Source organism: Nerophis ophidion, linkage group LG03, assembly GCF_033978795.1.
Source record: "Nerophis ophidion isolate RoL-2023_Sa linkage group LG03, RoL_Noph_v1.0, whole genome shotgun sequence".
Lineage (NCBI taxonomy): Eukaryota > Metazoa > Chordata > Actinopteri > Syngnathiformes > Syngnathidae > Nerophis > Nerophis ophidion.
In genome coordinates, this window is record NC_084613.1 from 42,339,080 (window position 1) to 42,361,673 (window position 22,594).

General features: G+C 40.1%; 1 protein-coding gene across 3 annotated transcripts in view; it reads right to left on the reverse strand.

Moving 5' to 3' along the window:
- Positions 1-22,594, reverse strand: part of LOC133549615 (formin-like) — a 166,090-nt gene that overhangs the window by 57,714 nt on the left and 85,782 nt on the right. For all 3 annotated transcript variants that reach the window (XM_061895210.1, XM_061895211.1, XM_061895212.1), the window contains 6 exons: positions 21,908-21,969; positions 21,742-21,830; positions 19,692-19,821; positions 19,369-19,515; positions 19,222-19,281; positions 19,022-19,142 (listed from right to left, as the gene is read on the reverse strand). In XM_061895210.1, the coding sequence (XP_061751194.1) occupies positions 19,022-19,142; positions 19,222-19,281; positions 19,369-19,515; positions 19,692-19,821; positions 21,742-21,830; positions 21,908-21,969 (609 nt within the window). The remainder of the gene's footprint in view (positions 1-19,021; positions 19,143-19,221; positions 19,282-19,368; positions 19,516-19,691; positions 19,822-21,741; positions 21,831-21,907; positions 21,970-22,594) is intronic.

The window sequence follows — 22,594 nt, forward strand, 5'->3', positions numbered from 1 at the left end:
AGCTACAATCGGGCGGAAGGCGGCGTACATCCTGGACAAGTCGCTACCTCATTGCAGATGAGATAAACACTAGTCAGAAGGTAGAAAAGCGCTATACAAGTACAACCCATTTATAATCAGTGGGGCTTAAGTAGAATTTTCAAATTTTTTGCATAATCTGCAAAATCTCAGCAGGAAACAATTCTTTCAACTATTGAGTTGAAGACCATTATATGAAATAAGATAATTGTGGTTGTAGGGGCGCAAGCATACTTGCCACCCTTGAGACCTCCGATTTCGGGAGGTGGGGGGTGGTGGGCGAGGGCGTGGTTGGGGGCGGGGGTGTGGTTAAGAGGGGAGGAGTATATTTACAGCTGTTGTGTGCGCAGTTGTGCACTGCACTTTCTAAAGTAGATGTTATTGTCACATATGCATGATTGATTGATTGAAACTTTTATTAGTAGATTGCATAGTACAGTACATATTCCGTACAATTGACCACTAAATGGTAACACCGCAATAGGTTTTCAACTTGTTTAAGTCGGGATCCACGTTAATCAATTCATGGTACAAATATATACTATCAGCATAATACAGTCATCACACAAGTAAATCATCATAGTATATACTTTGAATTATTTAAAATCCGGGGGATGGGAGGAGGAGCTTTGGTTGATATCAGTACTTCATTCATCAACATTTGCAACAACAGAGAAATGGACATTGAAACAGTGTAGGTAATACTTAGTAGGATATGTACAGCGAGCAGAGAACATAGTGAGTTCAGATAGCATAAAAACAAGTATATACATTAGAAATACATTAAATTATTTACATTAGGTTATTTACAATCCGGGGAGATGGGATGTGAATGGAGGAGGATTAGTAAAGGGTTGAAGTTGCCTGGAGGTGTGGTGGTGCATGTACAAAAGATGGCAGTTGACACGATGGCGAGGCATAATGGATGCGTGTTGCTACCCCAGGGATGCAAGAGGACCAGGACAGGCAGGAGTTGCAGGTAAGATTAGATTTAATACAAAAACAAAAATAATACTGGTACAAAATGCAAAGAAAAGGCGTGCCGAATGCACGGAGAGCTATGCTAATAATTAGCAACGAGAGCAGAGTACAGGAATAGAGGTGCAGAGCGCACGCAAAGCTAAGGCGAGACTTAGCAATAGTGATTACAAAAATAAGAACCAACGTGCGTGTTGCAAGTAGCAAACAAAACAGCCAGGAGGAACTAAGGTAGCAGGTGGTCTTAAATACAACACAAATAATTCAAAACAGGTGTGCGTAATGAGTCCGTGCAGGAGGCATACTTAGGTTGCCATGGTGACAATACAAAACAAGGAAGTGCGCTAACAAACGGGATCGGTAGAGTCCAAAACATGATCAAAACATAGTAGGACAATACAAAAAAGACAAACATGCTAGAGATGTGTGATCCGGAAGCCGGATCACAACATTACCCCCCCCTTAAGGGGCAGATCCCAGATGCCCCCAAAAAACTGCAATAAAGAGAACCCCCTCCCAAAACCAGAAAGTTCACAAACGAAGGGAGGGCGGAAGGAGTCCACGGTGGAGGGTCGCCAGATCGCATGTCCCCGAATCCACCGAGGACACATCATGTGGCGGCGGCGGGTGGAACGCTGCTGCCGAAAAAGTTTTGGCGGGCGACCTCGAAAAGGCCACATTAGTGGCCGCCTCGCAGGATGAGGTGCCCGGCGAGGCGGACGACCCGGGCACGGCCACATCCGTGGCCGACATGGAGGAGGGAGTATCTGGCGAGGAGGATGACCTCGCAGAGGCCACGCCCGTGGTCGACGTGGTGGACGACGCCTCAGCACCGAAATCCCAGCAGGCTTGGAAGCAGCAGACGAGGGTGCGGGGACTGCAGCCAAAGCAGGCCCGAGTGCAGCTGGCGAGGATGATGCGGGTGCTGCAGCCGCAGGAGTCGTCGGAGGCGGCCTGGGAGCCGCAGGAGTCGTCGGAGGCGGCCTGGGAGCCGCAGGAGTCGTCGGAGGCGGCCTGGGAGCCGCAGGAGTCGTCGGAGGCGGCCTGGGAGCCGCAGGAGTCGTCGGAGGCGGCCTGGGAGCCGCAGGAGTCGTCGGTGGTGCTGGTGTGGGCTCCAGCCCCGTCGTCGACGCTGGTGTGGGCTCCAGCCCCGTCGTCGACGCTGGTGTGGGCTCCAGCCCCGTCGTCGACGCTGGTGTGGGCTCCAGCCCCGTCGTCGACGCTGGTGTGGGCTCCAGCCCCGTCGTCGGCGGTGCTTGGCGGCACGGAGCTGGCACCGGTGCTTGGCGGCACGGAGCTGGCACCGGTACCTGTCGTGGTGCTGGTACCGGAGTGGGCTCCAGCCTTGGAGTTTGTGCTGGTGTGAGAACCAGACTGGGAGCTGGTGTGAGAACCAGACTGGGAGCTGGTGTGAGAACCAGACTGGGAGCTGGTGTGAGAACCAGACTGGGAGCTGGTGTGAGAACCAGACTGGGAGCTGGTGTGAGAACCAGACTGGGAGCTGGTGTGAGAACCAGACTGGGAGCTGGTGTGAGAACCAGACTGGGAGCAGGTGTCGGCTTCAGCCGAGGAGCAGGTGTCGGCTTCAGCCGAGGAGCAGGTGTCGGCTTCAGCCGAGGAGCAGGTGTCGGCTTCAGCCGAGGAGCAGGTGTCGGCTTCAGCCGAGGAGCAGGTGTCGGCTTCAGCCGAGGAGCAGGTGTCGGCTTCAGCCGAGGAGCAGGTGTCGGCTTCAGCCGAGGAGCAGGAGTCGGCGTCAGCCGAGGAGCAGGTGTCGGCGTCAGCCGAGGAGCAGGTGTCGGCGTCAGCCGAGGAGCAGGTGTCGGCGTCAGCCGAGGAGCACTAAGAGACTGGCAGAGAGGAGGACTAGGACTACTATGAGGATTTAGACTAACACTAGGACTTGGGCAAGGACTTGTGTGAGGACCAGTACTTACACTCAAACTAGTGCTTTTATAAGGACTTGGGCAAGGACCAGGACTTACAGTCGAACCAGGGCTTGGGCAGGAACTAGGACTTGAGGTCAACCTAGGGCAAGGACTGGGACTTACAATCATACTGGTGCTCGGGCAAGGACTTGGACAAAGACTAGGACTTACAGTGACACTGGGGCTCGGACAAGAATTTGGGCAAGGACTAGGGTTACTGTGAGGACTAAGACCATGAGGGGAATTAGGACACGGACTACGATCAAGACTACACGAAGGTACGTAACTGGGACCGGGACTTGGACTACCATTAAGAGAATGACTTGAGCAAGGACTTGGGCTAGGACTCGGACTACGACTCAGTCTACGAGTTGATCTACAATGTTGGCCAGAAGTCGGACCAGGACTGGGACTAGGCTTGAACACCGGTGGTGGAGGGCGCACTGGAGGTAGTGGACTAGCGAGTCGAAAAGTCGGTGGAGGAGGTCTAGGTGGCCTTAGTGGCTTGACCGGGGGAAACACAGGTGGAGGAAGAAAAGTAGGTAGCTCATGTTGCCTTAGTTTGCATCTAGAAATAACATCTGTATAGAACTTAGTTGTGTCTATAGAGTCCAAAAAATCATAGTCAATATTTGAAACAGGTTGAGAATAAGACTCAACAATATAAAAATCCTCAGAAAAAATATCATCGACAGGGGGTGGTATTGAGCCACCAGGGGGCGTTGACGAAATGACGTCACCGTGATGGACCGGTGGGCCGGAGGTATGCCCTGGCCTTACAGCCCAGTCGGAAGAGTGGTTGGAATATGGAGAAAAAACAAAACTTCCAAACCTCAGGGAAGAGTACTGGGCTGTTGTCTGCGCGCTGCTGTCCGGGGAAAAAGTCTTCGCGGCTTGGCGAAGGGAAGACTTTTGGTGGTCCACTGCGAGGCGGCGTTGTGCTGGCTGTTTTCTGACACGATGGCGAGGCATAATGGATGCGTGTTGCTACCCCAGGGATGCAAGAGGACCAGGACAGGCAGGAGTTGCAGGTAAGATTAGATTTAATACAAAAACAAAAATAATACTGGTACAAAATGCAAAGAAAAGGCGTGCCGAATGCACGGAGAGCTATGCTAATAATTAGCAACGAGAGCAGAGTACAGGAATAGAGGTGCAGAGCGCACGCAAAGCTAAGGCGAGACTTAGCAATAGTGATTACAAAAATAAGAACCAACGTGCGTGTTGCAAGTAGCAAACAAAACAGCCAGGAGGAACTAAGGTAGCAGGTGGTCTTAAATACAACACAAATAATTCAAAACAGGTGTGCGTAATGAGTCCGTGCAGGAGGCATACTTAGGTTGCCATGGTGACAATACAAAACAAGGAAGTGCGCTAACAAACGGGATCGGTAGAGTCCAAAACATGATCAAAACATAGTAGGACAATACAAAAAAGACAAACATGCTAGAGATGTGTGATCCGGAAGCCGGATCACAACAGCAGTATTGTCATGTTTAAGAGTGTCACATGCTGTTTACGGCAGACGAAACTGCCTTACGGTAGAGTGGTAGACATAAACGTGACTGCTGTTGTTGTGTGTTGATACTGCGCTGGGAGGACTTAATGAAACTGCCTAACAATAAACCCACATAAGAAACCAATAACTCGCCCTTGATCATTCTACAGTTATAACGTCATTGGGCAGACATGCTCTCATACACATCACTCAGGACCTCATAGAGCTTGAGGGGGCGCCGCCTGAATTTCAGGAGATTTTCGGGAGAAAATTTGTCCCGGGAGGTTTTCGGGAGAGGCGCTGAATTTCGTGAGTGTCTCGGAAAATCCGGGAGGGTTGGCAAGTATGTGGGCAAGTGGAAAGAAAAACATGTGAGATTTAGCTTCTGTGATTAAGATGAGAGACTTTGGACCCATCTAATATCCCAAATAAATGCTAAGTAGCGTGTGCAGTAGTACAGTACTTGCGAGTACTGTACTATTGCGGGCGTGTTGTGGGTGATTTACTAAGACAGAAGCCGTAATTCACAAGAAGTGCAAAAGAAGTGCAGCCCGCCATATTCAAATGAAGAGTATGCCTGTACTGCTGCCTATCAACATGGAGACAATCAATTACTGCGTTTCCAGTCAATTCCTGCAATTTTGGCATCATGCTCCAACTTGTGTGTTGTAGAACATGCAGGCAGCTCACAACTATAATCTGTACCACCTTTTCTGCAATACAGGAGCACAATCTAAACAACAGAACCTATTTTTTGGCACGTCGAAAGTGTGCTCTGGAGAGGCCGCTTGTGCCAATAACACTGTCAGTAACTGCAATGGTGCGCTGGTGCAGCAAGACAATGCTGTTGCTAGAAGTTTTTCCATTTTTCTTGCAAATGAAATACACCAGCAGATACCATTGTTTGTGTGTCTGCTTACTCCAAGTCATCTCCTAAGTAAATAATCATTTTAAAGTCTCAGTCTCTCTCTCTCTCTCTCTCTCTTAAAATGCACTTTAATTGACGGTAAAACTTAGGTAAATATTTTTGCTTACAGAAATGAGTCCATTTTATTTAGTTTTATTTATTTATTTAGGATACAGTTATTTACCTACAGTACAATGGTAAACAATTCTACAGTAATGAAAAATAAAAGTTTTTATCCTCTTAAATGAATTCTTGTATAAATAATATATATAAGGATTACATTCATTTGTAAACACTGTACAGTTTTTATCGATTATTTCTGCAATTCGATTACGTATCAATTATTGATGCATCTTTAATTGATGTATATTGATGCAGTTTTACATTTTGATTCGTTTCACTAAATAAGCATTTATCACTTGCATCTGTAAAAAACAGTGCATTTGTAATAAGAAATAGTTAAATTAATTACTAGATTTATTAAATTAATGAAAATGTGTGCACAACTGGAACATAAGTGCCTTATTGTCACGTCTGTAAATCTGGTTTTATGTTTGATCATGTTTTGTTTAGTTTTCTGGACTTTTGTTCCGTTTTTTCACTTCCTGGTTTGTTTTGTTACCATGACAACTCATTGCTTTTCACCTTGCCCTCCTAGTCACGCCCATGCCCTCAGTCCCGCACCTGTTCCTAATTATCACAGCCACTATTTAAGTCAATTTCTTTCTGTCCATCTGTCTGGGAACATTAACTTTCATTGTAATCTACGACCTTTGCTGCTCATTCTCCATGCCCAGGATCACCTGCCACGCACCTTGCTATTTTTGCCTCCTCTTTTTGTTGTCACAGTAAGTGTTTTGTTTTAGTTGTTTATAGTCATGCCATCGTGCTGTTTCTGTTCATAGTTCATTCATGCCAATCGAGCAAGTGTTTTTGTTTCATGTTTATATTTTGTAGCCAAGTTTTATACCTCCTTGTGAGCGCCCTTAGTTTGTTTATTTTTTATTATAGTTTTAAATAAACAACAATGTACTCGTCCACGCCTCGCTCGTGTTGATCCTCATCTGCATCGAAGATACAATCCATGTCCAAGCCAAGTTGTGACACTTATAATAAAGCAGATTGTTGGATCTTTCGGTGAGGTGCCTAGCTAAGGTCAGACAAATTTTATTTGCATTACTTTATTTACAGTAAATAAATCGATTATTTATGAATCAATTCTATAGTCGTCCATGTCCAAATTGTAATGCATCTAAAAATGTATTATTTCCCCCACCTTTAGTATATACACACACATACATTGCATATCAGAATCAGAATCAGAATTTTTTTTAAAATATACATATATATGTGTACATACATATTATATATAATATATAATATATTTAGAATTAAATAAAATATCTAAATACATTTGATATCAAAATCATTACACCAACTTTAGTTCTTTTAAAACAATATTATTTATCCAAACTCAGTTTGCTGTCTCATTCTGAGTGCCTGTGTGATCACGTGGACACAGGTATTTTTACACAATCTGCGATGGCAATGTTTTAAGTCTGCATATTAGTTTTATACCGAAGTGAAGAGTGAAGTTACCCAAACATGTAAAAATACAGTACAACCTGCGACAAAGCCCTATTTTCGAGGATAATCGCCAATAAGCTGTCGTATACACATTCAGACATTGACACTCATACACAAATTAGGACGCTTTTTTCACTTCACAGCAGAGCGTTGATTGTGACGTAACAAAAAAACATTTGTACACAGTTAAAAAATGTAGAGGATTCAAAATATTATAAGAAAAAGATTAGAGACATTTCAGTTTGGGTTGATTAAAGCAAGCTTTAGTTAACAGACTGAAAAACACATTATTTCAAATACTCCAACTTTGACACTGCAATATAAAGTAAAAACTAAAAAATATTGCGACTTAATGTTTGTGTGTGTGTGTGTGTGTGTGTGTGTGTGTGTGTGTGTGTGTGCGTGTGTGTGTGTGTGTGTGTGAGTGTGTGTGTGGTCATGTGTAATTATGTGAAAGATAGACTCCTACCTTGTTTACTTCTTTGACGACCTCCTTAAAGTTTTGTATTCAATCAGAAATATCAAGCAGCTACAATGCGCAAAAAATGGCAAAGTGTGAAGATAGTGTTTTGAATATTGCCCACTGTGCATTTTAGTGGATTTATATGGGTGTAATTTTTATTGTGTATGGTGCATGGACCTGTTTTTTAATGTTCACAAAGCATGTTGTACGTTTTGAAGACCACGTTTGTACCATTAATGGGATTGGGTGAAATAAATGAATACTGTGCTCAGTAGACTTCAAAATAAAACTCACAGTAATTAACACAATTTACAATAAACCTTGTCCACAAGATATCTACAGATATGCAGCAATTAGGCTGAAAGGTAATTCAAATTTTAACTTGAGACACACAGAAGGCCAAATTTACTATTTAACCTGTAACGTCTCGCGGGCCAGACTGAATATGCCAGTGTGTCGCACTCCGCCTGCAAGGCCATAGTTTGTACACACCTGCAATAGTAGATCAGGCACTTCACTTGATTTGAAGCATACATTTAGTTCCATTTTAGAAAATTAGAGCAGGAAGACTAAGTACGTTAGAGAAACACACATGGCTAAGCTGTTGGATGAATGGTTCGGACTCATCATCGCAATGTTTTATTACCTCAACAAACCCTGCTGGTCAGATGTAACCAATGTCTGACCCCGGAACAATTTCTGGCTATCAGCTCATATTTAATCAACCAGCGGCATTATCCAAAAAACGGTTCAGTCAAAACATTACAACTTTACTTCTTGTTGATGCTGCTTTAAATTTAGACATGTAAACCTTACAAGGGAACTGCACTTTGTATTTGAATTTTGCCTATTGTTCACAATGATTATGAAAGACATGAAGACAGATTGATTTTTTTATGCATTCTAAATATTAAATAAATGCGTTCAAAAGTCTGCTTACAATGGAGCTAGTAGGAGTCGTTAAATTCTGACTATAAAGTCCAAACACTTTTAGGGTTTTATATACAGGACATGATGTAATGTAGTAACAGGCGCATTTATCATAACATTTAATATTTATGTATTTTGGTCATTTTAGGCCATTGTCGTGCATTAATTTCAATAACGCATCAATCAATCAATCAATCAATCAATCAATCAATCAATCAATCAATCAATCAATCAATCAATCAATCAATCAATCAAAGTTTACTTATATAGCCCTTTAATCACAAATGTCTCTAAGGGCTGCACAAGCCACAACGACATCCTCGACTCAGATCCCCCATCAGGGCAGGAAAAAACTCAACCCAATGGGAACAACGAGAAACCTTGGGGATTCCCCCCTTGGGGATTGGTGCAGTGGATACCGAGTGGATACGGTTAATAGTGTTAGAGTAAGGGCTGGGTATCGGTACTCGACCGAAACAAATCGGCAATCGGTTCTTTTTGTACCCAGATCAAGAAAAAAAAAATGTTTCTATGGTTTTGCTCGCAGCCAATCACTGCAAGCATTCTTCGATTTAAAGCGCCATGTGATTGGTCCACCACGGCAACAACAATAGTTTGTATGGCGGTAAAGCGGGTTGAAGCAGTGCAGAATTAGCTGGTCATCAGTTCGAGATGCCGGCAGCAAAACGGTCAAAGGTATGTTTGTACGACACGCCTGTGGCGCCGGGTACAAAGAAATGCATACAATGAGGCAAGATTATTCCAGGGAAATCAGGGAATACTAGTAATATGATTAAAGACCTCATCAAGCACTGAGCAAACTTAATGGTGGAGAACTGTACTGTGTTTAAAAAGCCAGCTTCTACAACACCAGCATCGGCGTCGTCATCTCAACAGGACACTGCTCAACCATCGATAACTTCAGGTATACAGTATAATGGTTACTATTGTCATGATCCGTAGTCCGGACCATGTTTTGTGTTTTCTGTTTGTTTTGGACTCCTTCAGTTCCTGTTTGTGCACCTCCTGAGTTTGTTACCATGGTTACATAACATTTTCACTTGCCTCTTGTGTTCAGGACGCTCACCTGTTTCCAATCAGAGCATTGATTACTTGTCTTTCATAATGATGGTGAACGATAGGCACAATTCCAAAAAAAGTGCAGTTCCCCTTTAAAATAAATGTTATGATTAAAGTGTCTTTATTTCTTTGTGCTGGAACTTTCAACTTTCTTTGGCCCAAACGTGGGCTACACGTAATGTTTAGTTGTATGATACCAAGATGGCATGTGGAGCAAAAATATGGTAGCCCTTTTTGTCAAACTCCGAATCATACAAAAAGTGAGTTGTACCAAAACAGAGGTACCACGGAATTAAAAAAATAACTTTTTCTACAAACCAATCATACATAGATGTACTGTTTGGCTCATACATCATCTCACGCACACACACACACACACACACACACACACACACACACACACACACACACACACACACACACACACACACACACACACACACACACACACACACACACACACACACACACACACACACACACACACACACACACACACACACACAGTGCACTGTAAGTGAATGGACATATAGAGGTGATAGACAATTGCTATAGCCAATCAGATCACAAGTTCTTGTCAGTTGTTATCAGGCCTTTTAGCTGGCATAGCGCTGTGATTGGATACTCACTTGGGAGTCCCAGGATAGTCAGCCTGTAAAGGCGGATTATCAATCAGAACAGGTTATAAAATAATATATATTTTATTTCCATCTTCCAGAAAACATTTTTTTAGGTAGAAATATCAAATATTACATGACATATCTGACAAAACATTAGAAGCACAAGACAATTTTTAATTTTTTTGGTAGTTAGACATGATATGACGCGTAGCGCTATTATTGTAAAGCCTGAAGTATGTGATTGGTATGAGAAGAAAGTGTTCAATAAAAATGACTCTAGTCTTCCTGTCTACCGTCTTTCCTTCTGGCATGTTGTTATTCTTTCTTATTAAAGCAGTTAGTGCAACCCTCAAAATTTTATGTTATCAATGCAGCCAAAGCAGCTGTTTGCTCCAATGATGCCATCTCACAGCAATCGGAGATACAATTGTCTTGTCTTGTCGGTAGAACAACTTCACGGCTTTGGACATAGGATTTCCAAAATGTCCCCTTTTTTTGGGCATTTCTGCTCGATATTTTGCTATGTTTGAGCTTGAAGCACAACAGTAACGGAACACTATTACATTCCTCCACGCTACGGAATGAATCAAGGGTCAAAAGCGAAAGCATAAATCATGCGTTAAAAAATATTGCTGAATATATATATACATATATATATATATATGTTTATGTGTATATGTGTGTATGTTTATATATATATATATATATATATATATATATATATATATATATATATACAGTATATATACACATATATATACATATACACACATACATACATAGATATATATGTATATATATATAATATTGCTGAATATATATATATATATATATATATACATATATATATATATACATATATATCTATGTATGTATGTGTGTATATGTATATATATATGTATATATATATACTGTATATACATATATATATATATGTATATATACTGTATACATATATATATATATATATATATATATATATAAATATATATATATATATATATATATATATATATATATATATATATATATATATATATATATATATATATATAAACATACACACACATACACATAAACATACAAATGTATACATATTAGGGCTGTCAAAGTTAACTATTTCTTCTTTTAATGGCAATACTTTTTTTTATCGCGTGATTGATGAGCACCTCTCCTTTTTGATCCTTGGGCGATTCCGTAATGTGAGGAAGGCTAATGGCGTCCAGTCACTGTTGAGCCACAAGCGGGAAAAGATAGAGCAATAATGCCCCTAGAAAAGGTAGCAATATGGATATCCGATATCCAAAACCATCACGAGTCGTTTCCCCGCCAAGACAAGACCTTTTTATCTTCAGTATTTCATTAAAATCAAGCCTTGATCCTAAAAAAAATTTTAATGTAATCTGTGATATTTCTAACTCCATTAGTGTTAGTACATCAGTTGAAGAATATACCATAGAGGAGGAGATTTTGTGGTAGACTTTTTTTAATGACATGCTCTGACTGACAGTCCTCAATTACAGAAAGTTTATCAGGTTGAATATCACACATTATTGATATATATATATATATATATATATATATATATATATATATATATATATATAATGTTTGTCTGATCTTGAATGGGATTGTGCTGAAAATTTTAATTTTCCTGAAGGAACTCTCCTGACGGAATAAATAAAGTACTATCTAATCTAATCTAATATATATATGTATATTTATATTAGGGCTGTGAATCTTTGGGTGTCCCACGATTTGATTCAATATCGATTCTTGGGGTCACGATTCGATAATACTGTATATCAATTTTTTCGATTCGATTCGATTCTCGATTCAAAAACGATATTTTCCCATTCAAAACGATTCTGTATTAATTCAATACATAGGATTTCAGCAGGATCTACCCCAGTCTGCTGACATGCCAGCAGAGTTATAGATTTAAAAAAAAACAAGCTTTTATAATTGTAAAGGACAATGTTTTATCAACTGATTGCAATAATGTAAATTAGTTTTAACTTTTAAATGAACCAAAAATACGACTTATTTTATCTTTGTGAAAACATTGGACACAGTGTGTTGTCAAGCTTATGAGATGCGATGCAAGTATAAGCCACTTTGACACTATTGTTCTTTTTTATTATTTTTATAAATGTCTAATGATAATGTCAGTGAGGGATTTTTAATCACTGCTATAATGAAATTATAATTAATATTGATACTGTTGTTGATAATATTCATGTTTGTTTCATTACTTTTGGTTTGTTCTGTGTCGTGTTTGTGTCTCCTCTCAATTGCTCTGTTTATTGCAGTTCTGAGCGTTGCTGGGTCAGGTTTGGTTTTGGAATTGGATTTAATTGTTATGGTATTGCTGTGTAGTGGTTTGATTGATTAAAGAAAAAATCGAAAAAAATCGAAAAAAAAAAATCGATTTTTTAAAAATGAGAATCGATTCTGAAACGCACAACGTAAACGATTCGATTTGTATTCGAATCGACTTTTTCCCACACCCCTAATGCACCTGGGGATAGGTTGATTGGCAACACTAAATTGGCCCTAGAATGAGGAGTGTGAATGTTGTCTGTCTATATGTGTTGGCCCTGCGATGAGGTGGAGACTTGTCCAGGGTGTACACCGCCTTCCGCCCCCTTTTAGCTGAGATAGGCATCAGCGTCCCCCGCAACCCCAAAAGGGAATAAGCGGTAGAAAATGGATGGATGGATGGATGGATATATAAAAATATATGTATCTACATATATATGTAACTATATACAAATGTAACTAACGAGCAGGGTAACCTTCGAAACAGGCTTGCAGGGATGTTATAGCCTTTGTGTTTTTTACTGACTTAATATATATATTCAGCTCTATCCGGGTAGTGAGCACTGTACAACGGATAAACCACAGAAAGCTTGACTATATGTAACTATGTATGTTTGCATGCATATATATATATATATATATATATATATATATATATATATATATATATATATATATATATATATATATATATATATATATGCACTGAACAAAAATATAAACCCAACACTTTCTGTTTTTGAACCCATTTTTCATAAATTGAACTATATACAAACCCTGTTTCCATTTGAGTTGGGAAATTGTGTTATAAACCGAATACAATGATTTGCAAATCCTTTTCAGCCCATATTCAGTTGAATATGCTACAAAGACAATATATTTGATGTTCAAACTCATAAACTTTATTTTTTTTTGCAAAAAATAAATAACTTAGAATTTCATGGCTGCAACACGTGCCAAAGTAGTTGGGAAAGGACATGTTCACCACTGTGTTACATTACCTTTTCTTTTAACAACACTCAATAAACGTTTGGGAACTGAGGAAACTAATTGTTGAAGCTTTGAAAGTGGAATTATTTCCCATTCTTGTTTTATGTAGAGCTTCAGTTGTTCAACAGTCCGGGGTCTCCGCAGTCGTATTTTATGCTTCATAATGCGCCACACATTTTAGATGGGAGACAGGTCTGGACTGCAGGCGGGCCAGGAAAGTACCCGCTCTCTTTTTTTACGAAGCCACGCTGTTGTAAAACTTGTCTTGCTGAAATAAGCAGGGGCGTCCATGATAACGTTGCTTGGATGACAACATATGTTGTTCCAAAACCTGTATGGACCTTTCAGCATTAATGGTGCCTTCGCAGATGTGTAAGTTACCCATGCCTTGGGCACTAATACACCCCCATAGCATCACAGATGCTGGCTTTTGAACTTTGCGCCTATAACAATCCGAATGGTTATTTTTTCTTTTTGTTCTGGAGGACACCACGTGCATTTACAATCAAGCCCCACCTGGACCCACTCCAATATGCCACTGGAAGTGGAGGACACAGTCATCTACCTGCTGAACCAAGCCCACACCCACCTAGACAAGCCTGCAAGCAGTGTGAGGGTCATGTTTTTTGACTTCTCCAGTGCTTTCGATACCATACAGCCTGGGCTACTGGATGTGAAGTTGGAGACGATGAAGGTGGAGGCCTTCCTGGTTTTCTGGGTTGTTGATTACCCGACTGACAGACCACAGTACGTGCGACTGCAGGACTTTGTGTCTGACAGGCTGGTCAGCAACACCGGGGCCTCGCGGGGCACAGTCCTCTCCCCCTTCCTCTTCACCATCTACACCACCGATTTCCACTACGAGTCAGAGTCCTGCCACCTTCAGAAGTTTTCTGATGACTCTGCGATAGTGGGGTGTATTGAGGATGGTGATGATGAGGAATACAGGGCACTGGTGGAGGACTTTGTCACATGGTGTGGAAAGAACCACCTCCAGCTCAATGATACGAAGACCAAGGAGCTGGTTGTGGACCTGGCAAGTAGGATGAGTACTTTGGCAACCTCCATTTCCATCGAAGGGGGGGGGGTCTATGTGGATATGGTTGAGGATTATAATTACCTCGCAGTACACATCGACAACAAGCTGAATGGGTCAAAACACGCTGAGGCACTCTACAAGAAGGAACAGAGCCGCCTCTACTTCCTCAGGAGTCTACGATCCTTCAACATCTGTACAAAGATGATTAAGATGTTCTACTTCTTGTAGCCGTGGCCTGCTGGGGCAGCGGGCTGAGAGCGAGGGACCCAAACAGACTGGACCAGCTGGTAAAGAAGGCCAGTAATGTGGAGGGAGTGGAGCTAGACTCTCTGGCGGTGGTGTCAGAGAGGAGAAGTCTAGTAAAGATTCTAGCCATTATGGACAACGCTTCCCACCCACTACACTCAGACCTGGCTGAGAGAATGAGCACGTTCAGTGGAAGGCTCAGACTCCCAAAATGCATCACGGAACGACACAGGAGGGCCTTCATACCAACAGCGATCAGACTGTATAATGCATATGTTCCTTCTTCACTGCACTTAAATGTAGAATATATATAAAATATATGTATATTATTCATATATTATCTGTATAATATATTATATTATTTATTATTATTATTGTCTATTGTGAGCTATGGTGCTGAATTTCCCCCAGGGATCAATAAAGTACTTTCTATTCTATTCTATTGCACAGGTGTGCCTTAAGCTGCCCACAATAAAAGGCCAAACTGAAATGTGCAGTTATATACATATAGTACATATATATATATATATATATATATATAAAACTCATAAACTTAATTTTTTTTTGCAAATAATAATTAACTTACAATTTCATGGCTGCAACACGTGCCAAAGTAGTTGGGAAAGGGCATGTTCACCACTGTATTACATCACCTTTTCTTTTAAGGACACTCAATAAACCTTTGGGAACTGAGGAGACACATTTTTGAAGCTTTTCAGGTGGAATTCTTTCCCATTCTTGTTTTATGTACACCTTAAATTGTCCGGGGTCTCCGTTGTGGTATTTTAGGCTTCATAATGCGCCACACATTTTCAATGGGAGACATGTCTGGACTACCGGTAGGCCAGTCTAGTACCCGCACTCTTTTACTATGAAGCCACGCTGTTGTAACAAGTGACTTGGTATTGTCTTGCTGAAATAAGCAAGGGCGTCCATGATAATGTTGCTTGGATGGCAACATATGTTGCTCCAAAACCTGTATGGACCTTTCAGCATTAATGGTGCCTTCACAGATGTGTAAGTTACCTATGCCTTGGACACTAATACACCCCCATACCATCACAGATGCTGGCTTTTCAACTTTGCACCTAGAACAGTCCTGATGGTTCTTTTCCTCTTTGGTCCGGATGACACGACGTTCATTGTTTCCAAAAAACTATTTGAAATGTGGACTTATCAGACCATAGAACACTTTTCCACTTTGCATCAGTCCATCTTGGCTGAGCTTGAGCCCAGAGAAGCCGGCGGCGTTTCTGGGTGTCGTTGATAAATGGCTTTGGCTTTACATAGTCATTTTAACTTAGACTTACAGATGTAGCGACAAACTGTAGTTACTGACAGTGGTTTTCTGAAGTGTTCCTGAGCCCATGTGGTTATATCCTTCACACACTGATGTCGCTTTTTGATGCAGTACCGCCTGAGGGAACGAAAGTCCGTTATATCATCGCTTATGTTCAGTGATTTTTCCAGATTCTCTGAACCTTTTGATGGTATTACGGACTGTAGATGGTGAAATTCCTAAATTCCTTGCAATAGACCGTTGAGAAATGTTGTTCTTAAACTGTTTGACTATTTGCTCACATATTTGTTCACAAAGTGGTGACCTTCGCCCCGTCCTTGTTTGTGAATGACTGAGCATTTCAAGGAAGCTGTTTTTATACCCGATCATGGCAGCCACCTGTTCCCAATTAGCCTGCACACCTGTGGGATGTTCCAAATAAGCGTTTGAAGAAAATTCCTCAACTTTATCAGTATTTATTGCCACCTTTCCCAACTTCTTTGTCACGTGTTGCTGGCATCAAATTCTAAAGTTAATGATTATTTGCAAAAAAAAAAAATGTTTAGCAGTTTGAACATCAAATATGTTGTCTTTGTAGCATGTCTTTGTAGCAACTGAATATGGGTTGAAAATAATTTGCAAATCATTGTATTCCGTTTATTTTTACATCTAACACAATTTCCCAACTCTTATGGAAACAGGGTTTGGATATATGTATATACGTATATATATACATACATACATATATATATATATATATATATATATATATATATATATATATATATATATATATATATATATATATATATATATATACTGTATATATGTACATATACAGTATATACATATTAGGGCTCCCAAAGTTAGCACTATAATGTTCATTAATGTGCATTGTCCCATTTGACAAAGACATAATACTAATACTAAGAAGCTGTGAGGAAGAGGGCAGTCTACACCAAAAGAGATAACACCAGGTCTCCTCATATTTGACCTGAGGATGAAGGGTGAAGACACTGCCGTTGTCACCTTTGGACAATCAGACTTGCTGCAGAAAATCACATTCAATGAGGGTTTCGCATTGAGTCCACAGTGTGTTAGCTTTATAATTAGGACCAGTTGCTTTCTTTAGGCTGGTTTATAACAACCAAGCATAAATATTTATTCCTGGCGGCTGCACAGAATAAGAGCTGATGGGAGTCATAGGTGGAGCTCACCAAAAGTCCACAACCTGTGAAGCATCACAGGGCGTGCATTATACCCCGGAGGACTACTGTGCCAGACTGGGCTGCGACACACATCAAATACCAGCACTCTTGTGTTGCATTTATTGTCTTCAGGTCTTCCATTTTCCCTCATAAATGAGTGACAGCTTGAGGTGGGTCAGGCTACTTTGGGAGACTCTTTGTATTTTTCCCCCAGGTCAGAGAGGAGAGCGCTTTAACAGTGATTTGAAAAAACGTAGGGGAGAGCTGAGAGCAAATCTAATTGCTTTCATATGCCGTATTATTGGTTGATTTAAATAACCACAGACATCAGGGGCACGAGGGGGCATTGCCTTTAACCTCTGCATGGCCCTGGCCAAGACTGACTGGCTGGAGAGCTGAATCCACATCTGATGCCCCAACGCACACTTCTAAGCTATTAAGTTAAACCTTATGAGCCAAACAGTATGCCTATATTTAAATACTGTGTAGGAAAAGTCTTATTTTGTGGTTTTCATATGCCCCACCTTCATATATGATTCAGTTTTTAAACAAAACATGTCCCTATGTTATTGTCCCAGTTTTTGCATGTAGTCTCTGTTATCATGTAGCCATACATTGCTAGTCCGTTTGCCCATATATGATTCTGTATTCAACACACATGTTGGAGACTTAATCTCTGTGCTTTTTTAAATGAGTACAAAATAGGCCACTCTGTGGCCAAGGAGAGTTGCGATTGCTAGCACTTTGATAAAGAAGGTGAGTAACATTAACTGAATTCCAGAAAGAACTAGCACAGTACAAAGGTGGTCTCTCCTCTTTTCCCTTTACGCTCATCTCTGTCTTTGCAAACAGTAGTGTTCAAGATGTTAAATGTTCATTTATACATTTTATTTGTCATTGATTTATTATAGTATTTTGCTAGACTGGAACCATAATTATTCTCTATTCATGTGTTTAGTGGGTATTTTTCAGTGTCTGGAACAGAATAATTGAATTTACATGTTTTTGTATGGTAAAACATTCGCTTTAGTTTTTGTAGTATTTGGTTTTCATCCGACCCGTTTGACCCCCAATTATCCAGAAACAAAGATTACTAATGAAAACCGAGGTATAACTGTACTGTACTTGTTTGCTAAGGAAACCTCCAAAGTTGAACATAAAAAAGTCGACAGATTTGTAAAAAATATATAATTTGGATGGACTAGCGTAGATAGTCTGTAGCATAGAATTTACTTGCTTGCTGCCCAACAATAGGCCCTATGGTTAAGAAAAACGGGTATAAATTAGGATGCTGACAAGTTTTCGAGCGAGACAATTAGTATGTGTGATAAGTTCAACAACAAAAAGGCAGACAAGTGAAAAATAAGAAAATTAATGGTCTTGCTTGAATTTGAAATATATTTTTAGGCTTTTTAACATGTTGGCAATGGTAAGTAACTAATTATTAAACTTGGAGTGTTCCTTAAATCACCTGGCTTTATTTTGTCTGTGTGTTGTACTTTCTTTCTCACTTTACCCTTAGTTAGCTGTGTGAAATTGCTGCAGATTTGCTCCGACAACTGCCAGAGCACAGCTACGACTGACACGCACTTGGTGGAATAGCATAGGTGTATGCTTTAGATGTAGGTATGGCAAGTTCATGTTAAAGCTTGTTGTGATATACTTGTTGTTCTGTGTGTTTAGTGCATGAGTTGTATATTGTCAGTGAATACAGATTGTTGCAAAAGATTCCCTCTTCCCGTCTTTTTATTTATGATGTGAAAAATATGTGATTGACTGGTCATGACATCAACTTGACTTTGTCATCTTTCAGTGTACTATAAACATCCCGAAGTTATGCAACACCAGTGGCATCACAATAACTTTGATGCTATTATACGAAGGCTTATGCTTTCACATAGTGATTCTATGATTAAAAAAATGAGAAATACCTGTCAAATCTCTTTTTAGTGTTCTGATTTCCTTTGTTAGGTCTTCGAACTTGACCTGTGCCGCCTGGAAGAATTCTTGCGATTCCGGAAAAGGGAACACACTCTTATCTGTACCAGCATGCTGGAACAATACGGTACACATTAAATGTGTGTATTAGATAACATATAAAACATTCACTGTTTGTTCGAAAACAACTCACAGCATCAAATTTTCGCAGGTAGTTCAAAACCACATAATCCACCAGACTGATATGACTGTCCTGAAAAAAATTTTTTTTTAAAGCTCATTACGGTCAAATAATGATGATAATAATAATAATAAATATATTTAATTGGTAAGTCATTACCCTGCTTTTGACGTCCTTCAGTTTGGGTAGGATCTCCAGTGCAAACCCATCAGCCTGACCTCTTGTCCTATTTCCTCCGTTCATATAATTCCCCAAGGCCAGAACAAGACCCATTACATCCCGCACATTGTGGCACTCGAGCAGCTCCTGACACATACACACACACACACACACACACACACACACACACACACACACACACACACACACACACACACACACACACGCACAGACATCCACGGACACAGTTATGAAGTGAGAAAGCCTTAAGGAAGTGTGATGATTATTTAGTCAAGTGGTGTCTGCTGACATGTTGCTCTTACTTTGCAGACGTTTAATATAATCTCCACCTTGCGATTAATGGAGGAGATGGTCTCGAGGAACACTGACTGGAAGATGATGCAGTTGGCTCGGCCTGAAAAGTCGGGAATGTGGGCAAGCTCATAGAGAAACCTGGAAAACAGAATGGGAGGAGGAGAACGGGCGTGTGATGTGTTATGACAGAATTAAACAAAACGTCTAACAGGAAGGACTATTCTGGGTCCTTGGCAGGCCATGCTCCCCTGTGCAGGACTGGCTGAGTCAGTGATGGTGCTCCCTGTCATGCGTGGTGTCGCTCGGCTAACCTCAAAAATGTCCACAGGGTAGGCGGGGAGAAAGGAGCGAGCGGCGTCCAGGGACTGATGATCAAAGGTGGCTTGAAGCTGACGTGGGCCGACTTATGTAAACAGTGGTGTGTCGGAGGGGAGTGGAGCTGCAACATCCTGTGTGATTAGAGCCCGCTGATGGCGCTAGACACTGAGTAGGGATGACTAAGGCAGCTGTAGTGACAGCTCTGGTCAAACATGGAAATAGGAAGGCCAAGCTGAGCGGCACCACTGGGACCAGGCCTCATTAACTGACCCGGACTACTAAACCTTGACGACATGAAACTGCAGAGGCGACCCTCATGAACGCACCCTTGCACACACTATAACCAATTTTAGAATGATGTGTGAAATCATGACATTTTTCCATTTTCCCAGGAAGATAATGTGGAACCTAGTCTCACATTTTGGAATTCACCAATCTTTGGGGGAAGATCTCACACTAAACTGAACTCAAACCTTGTAATAGAAAACATTTCCCCAAAAAGTCTCATACGACAAATTGAATTGCATTAAAATTTGGATTAAGGCCCAACAAGTGTTTTGCTTTTTTGTTGGCATTTTTTGATACCACCATAGTCAAATATTGGCCAAGAGAAAAACATTTTTATGACAAATATAAAACCACAGGTTTACACATTGTTCACATCCATAAAACTACAAAATAATTCAATTAATTTATGAAAGTGAACTGCAAATAATAAATATGTTAATTAAGGTGGACTACGACCGATTTTGACGACATTTCCCTCTTCTATTATGAGAATGATTAAATCGAATATTACTTTTAAGGGGATGGTTAAATTCCTCCTGAATTTTTTTTAATGCCAATGTTGTATTGAGCATTATAATTATTCTTCTATATAGTGACACTATTATTTGGTTTCACTAAGAAGATACCTTCCTTTAACACATTTATGCTATTAAAGAATATTAAAAAATAGCTTTAAAAATTGCCTGTAATGTAAATAAAAGTTTTATGATGGTACAAATTTGACCACTGTGTAGCACACCCCTTAATACACATCGATGTAGTGCAATTAGGGATGTGACGATACATGTTATTTGGATTTGGATTTTTCAGTACAGAGCCTTTGGTTCGGAACATCTGCGAACGGATTTCCCACAGTTTACATTGTAAGCGAGGGACAGGAAGTTCACATTTGGTGTTGCAGTGCACCTCCACAAGCCGAGGGAATGTGATCAAATGTGGAAAAAAGTTTGGGACTTCGGTTTGAGAAGATTTAGGCTGATGAAAACTGTGAAATAATTACTGTACAAGAAATGCAATAATAATTATAAATGTTGGCTCATCTTTTTTTTATGCCTACAGACAAATACATACATACATATATATATATATATATCTTTGTTGGCCCTGTGATGAGGCGGCGACTTGTCCAGGGTGTACGCTGCCTTCCGCCCAAATGCAGCTGAGATAGGCTCCAGCACCCCCCGCAACCCCGAAAGGGACAAGCGGTAGAAAATGTATATATATATATATATATATATATATATATATATATATATATATATATATATATATATATATATATATATATATACATATATATATATATATACATATATATATATATATATATATATATATATATATATATATATATATATATATATATATATATATATACATATATATATATATATATATATATGTTTGTGGAGAGCGCTATACATTTCTGGACTTCAAGAGGAGAAATCTTACTGTTCAGGTTTGTCCAGCAGTTTAACTTCATCTTCTTTGGACGTCTCGTAATGTATCTTTATCTTGTCCAGCTCATCAGGAGTAGCCCTCTGTTATAAGAAAAAAGAGAAACAAATGTTGTATAATGGCCTCACTCCTATTTTACAACTTTAGTAGACATACTTACATTTTCATATAAAGCCTTAATGGTTTCCAAATCCACCACTGAGTTATCGACAGTAAGAACAGCTGAAAGAGTAAACGTAGTATTAATTATAAACACTGTGTCTAATAAATGGATAAGATCTTGGCTGAAGTGTTTTGCCTTTTAACATTTGCCAGTGCATCAACATAGAGCTAACTTGTTTTTCCTGACTCGTAATGGAAACATGAACTGTTGTTTTGTTAAATGTTGGGTTCCGTTCAATATTAGCAAACTGCATCAAACCGAAAATGTATTTACTTTTTGTGTGACTTTGAAGTAATGGGGTACAGTAAAATTATAATGCATGAGTGATGCTGCACCTTTAGAATGTCTACATTTAAACACACCTAAATGATGTACCCTAATTATTACAAATAAAAGATCAGTTTAAAAACTTCCTCATGTTTTGTTCTGTTTTTATCTACACTACGCACTGCATGTGGGCTTAGTGCAAATGTAGACAACATTGCTGAAAGGGAGAGTGATGCATTTTGTGTGCCGGAGAGGCCTCAACCCATATTCAGTTGAATATGCTACAAAGACAACATATTTGATGTTCAAACTGATAAACATTTTTTTTTTTTTGCAAATAATCATTAACTTTAGAATTTGATGCCAGCAACGCGTGACACAGAAGTTGGGAAATATGGCAATAAATACTGATAAAGA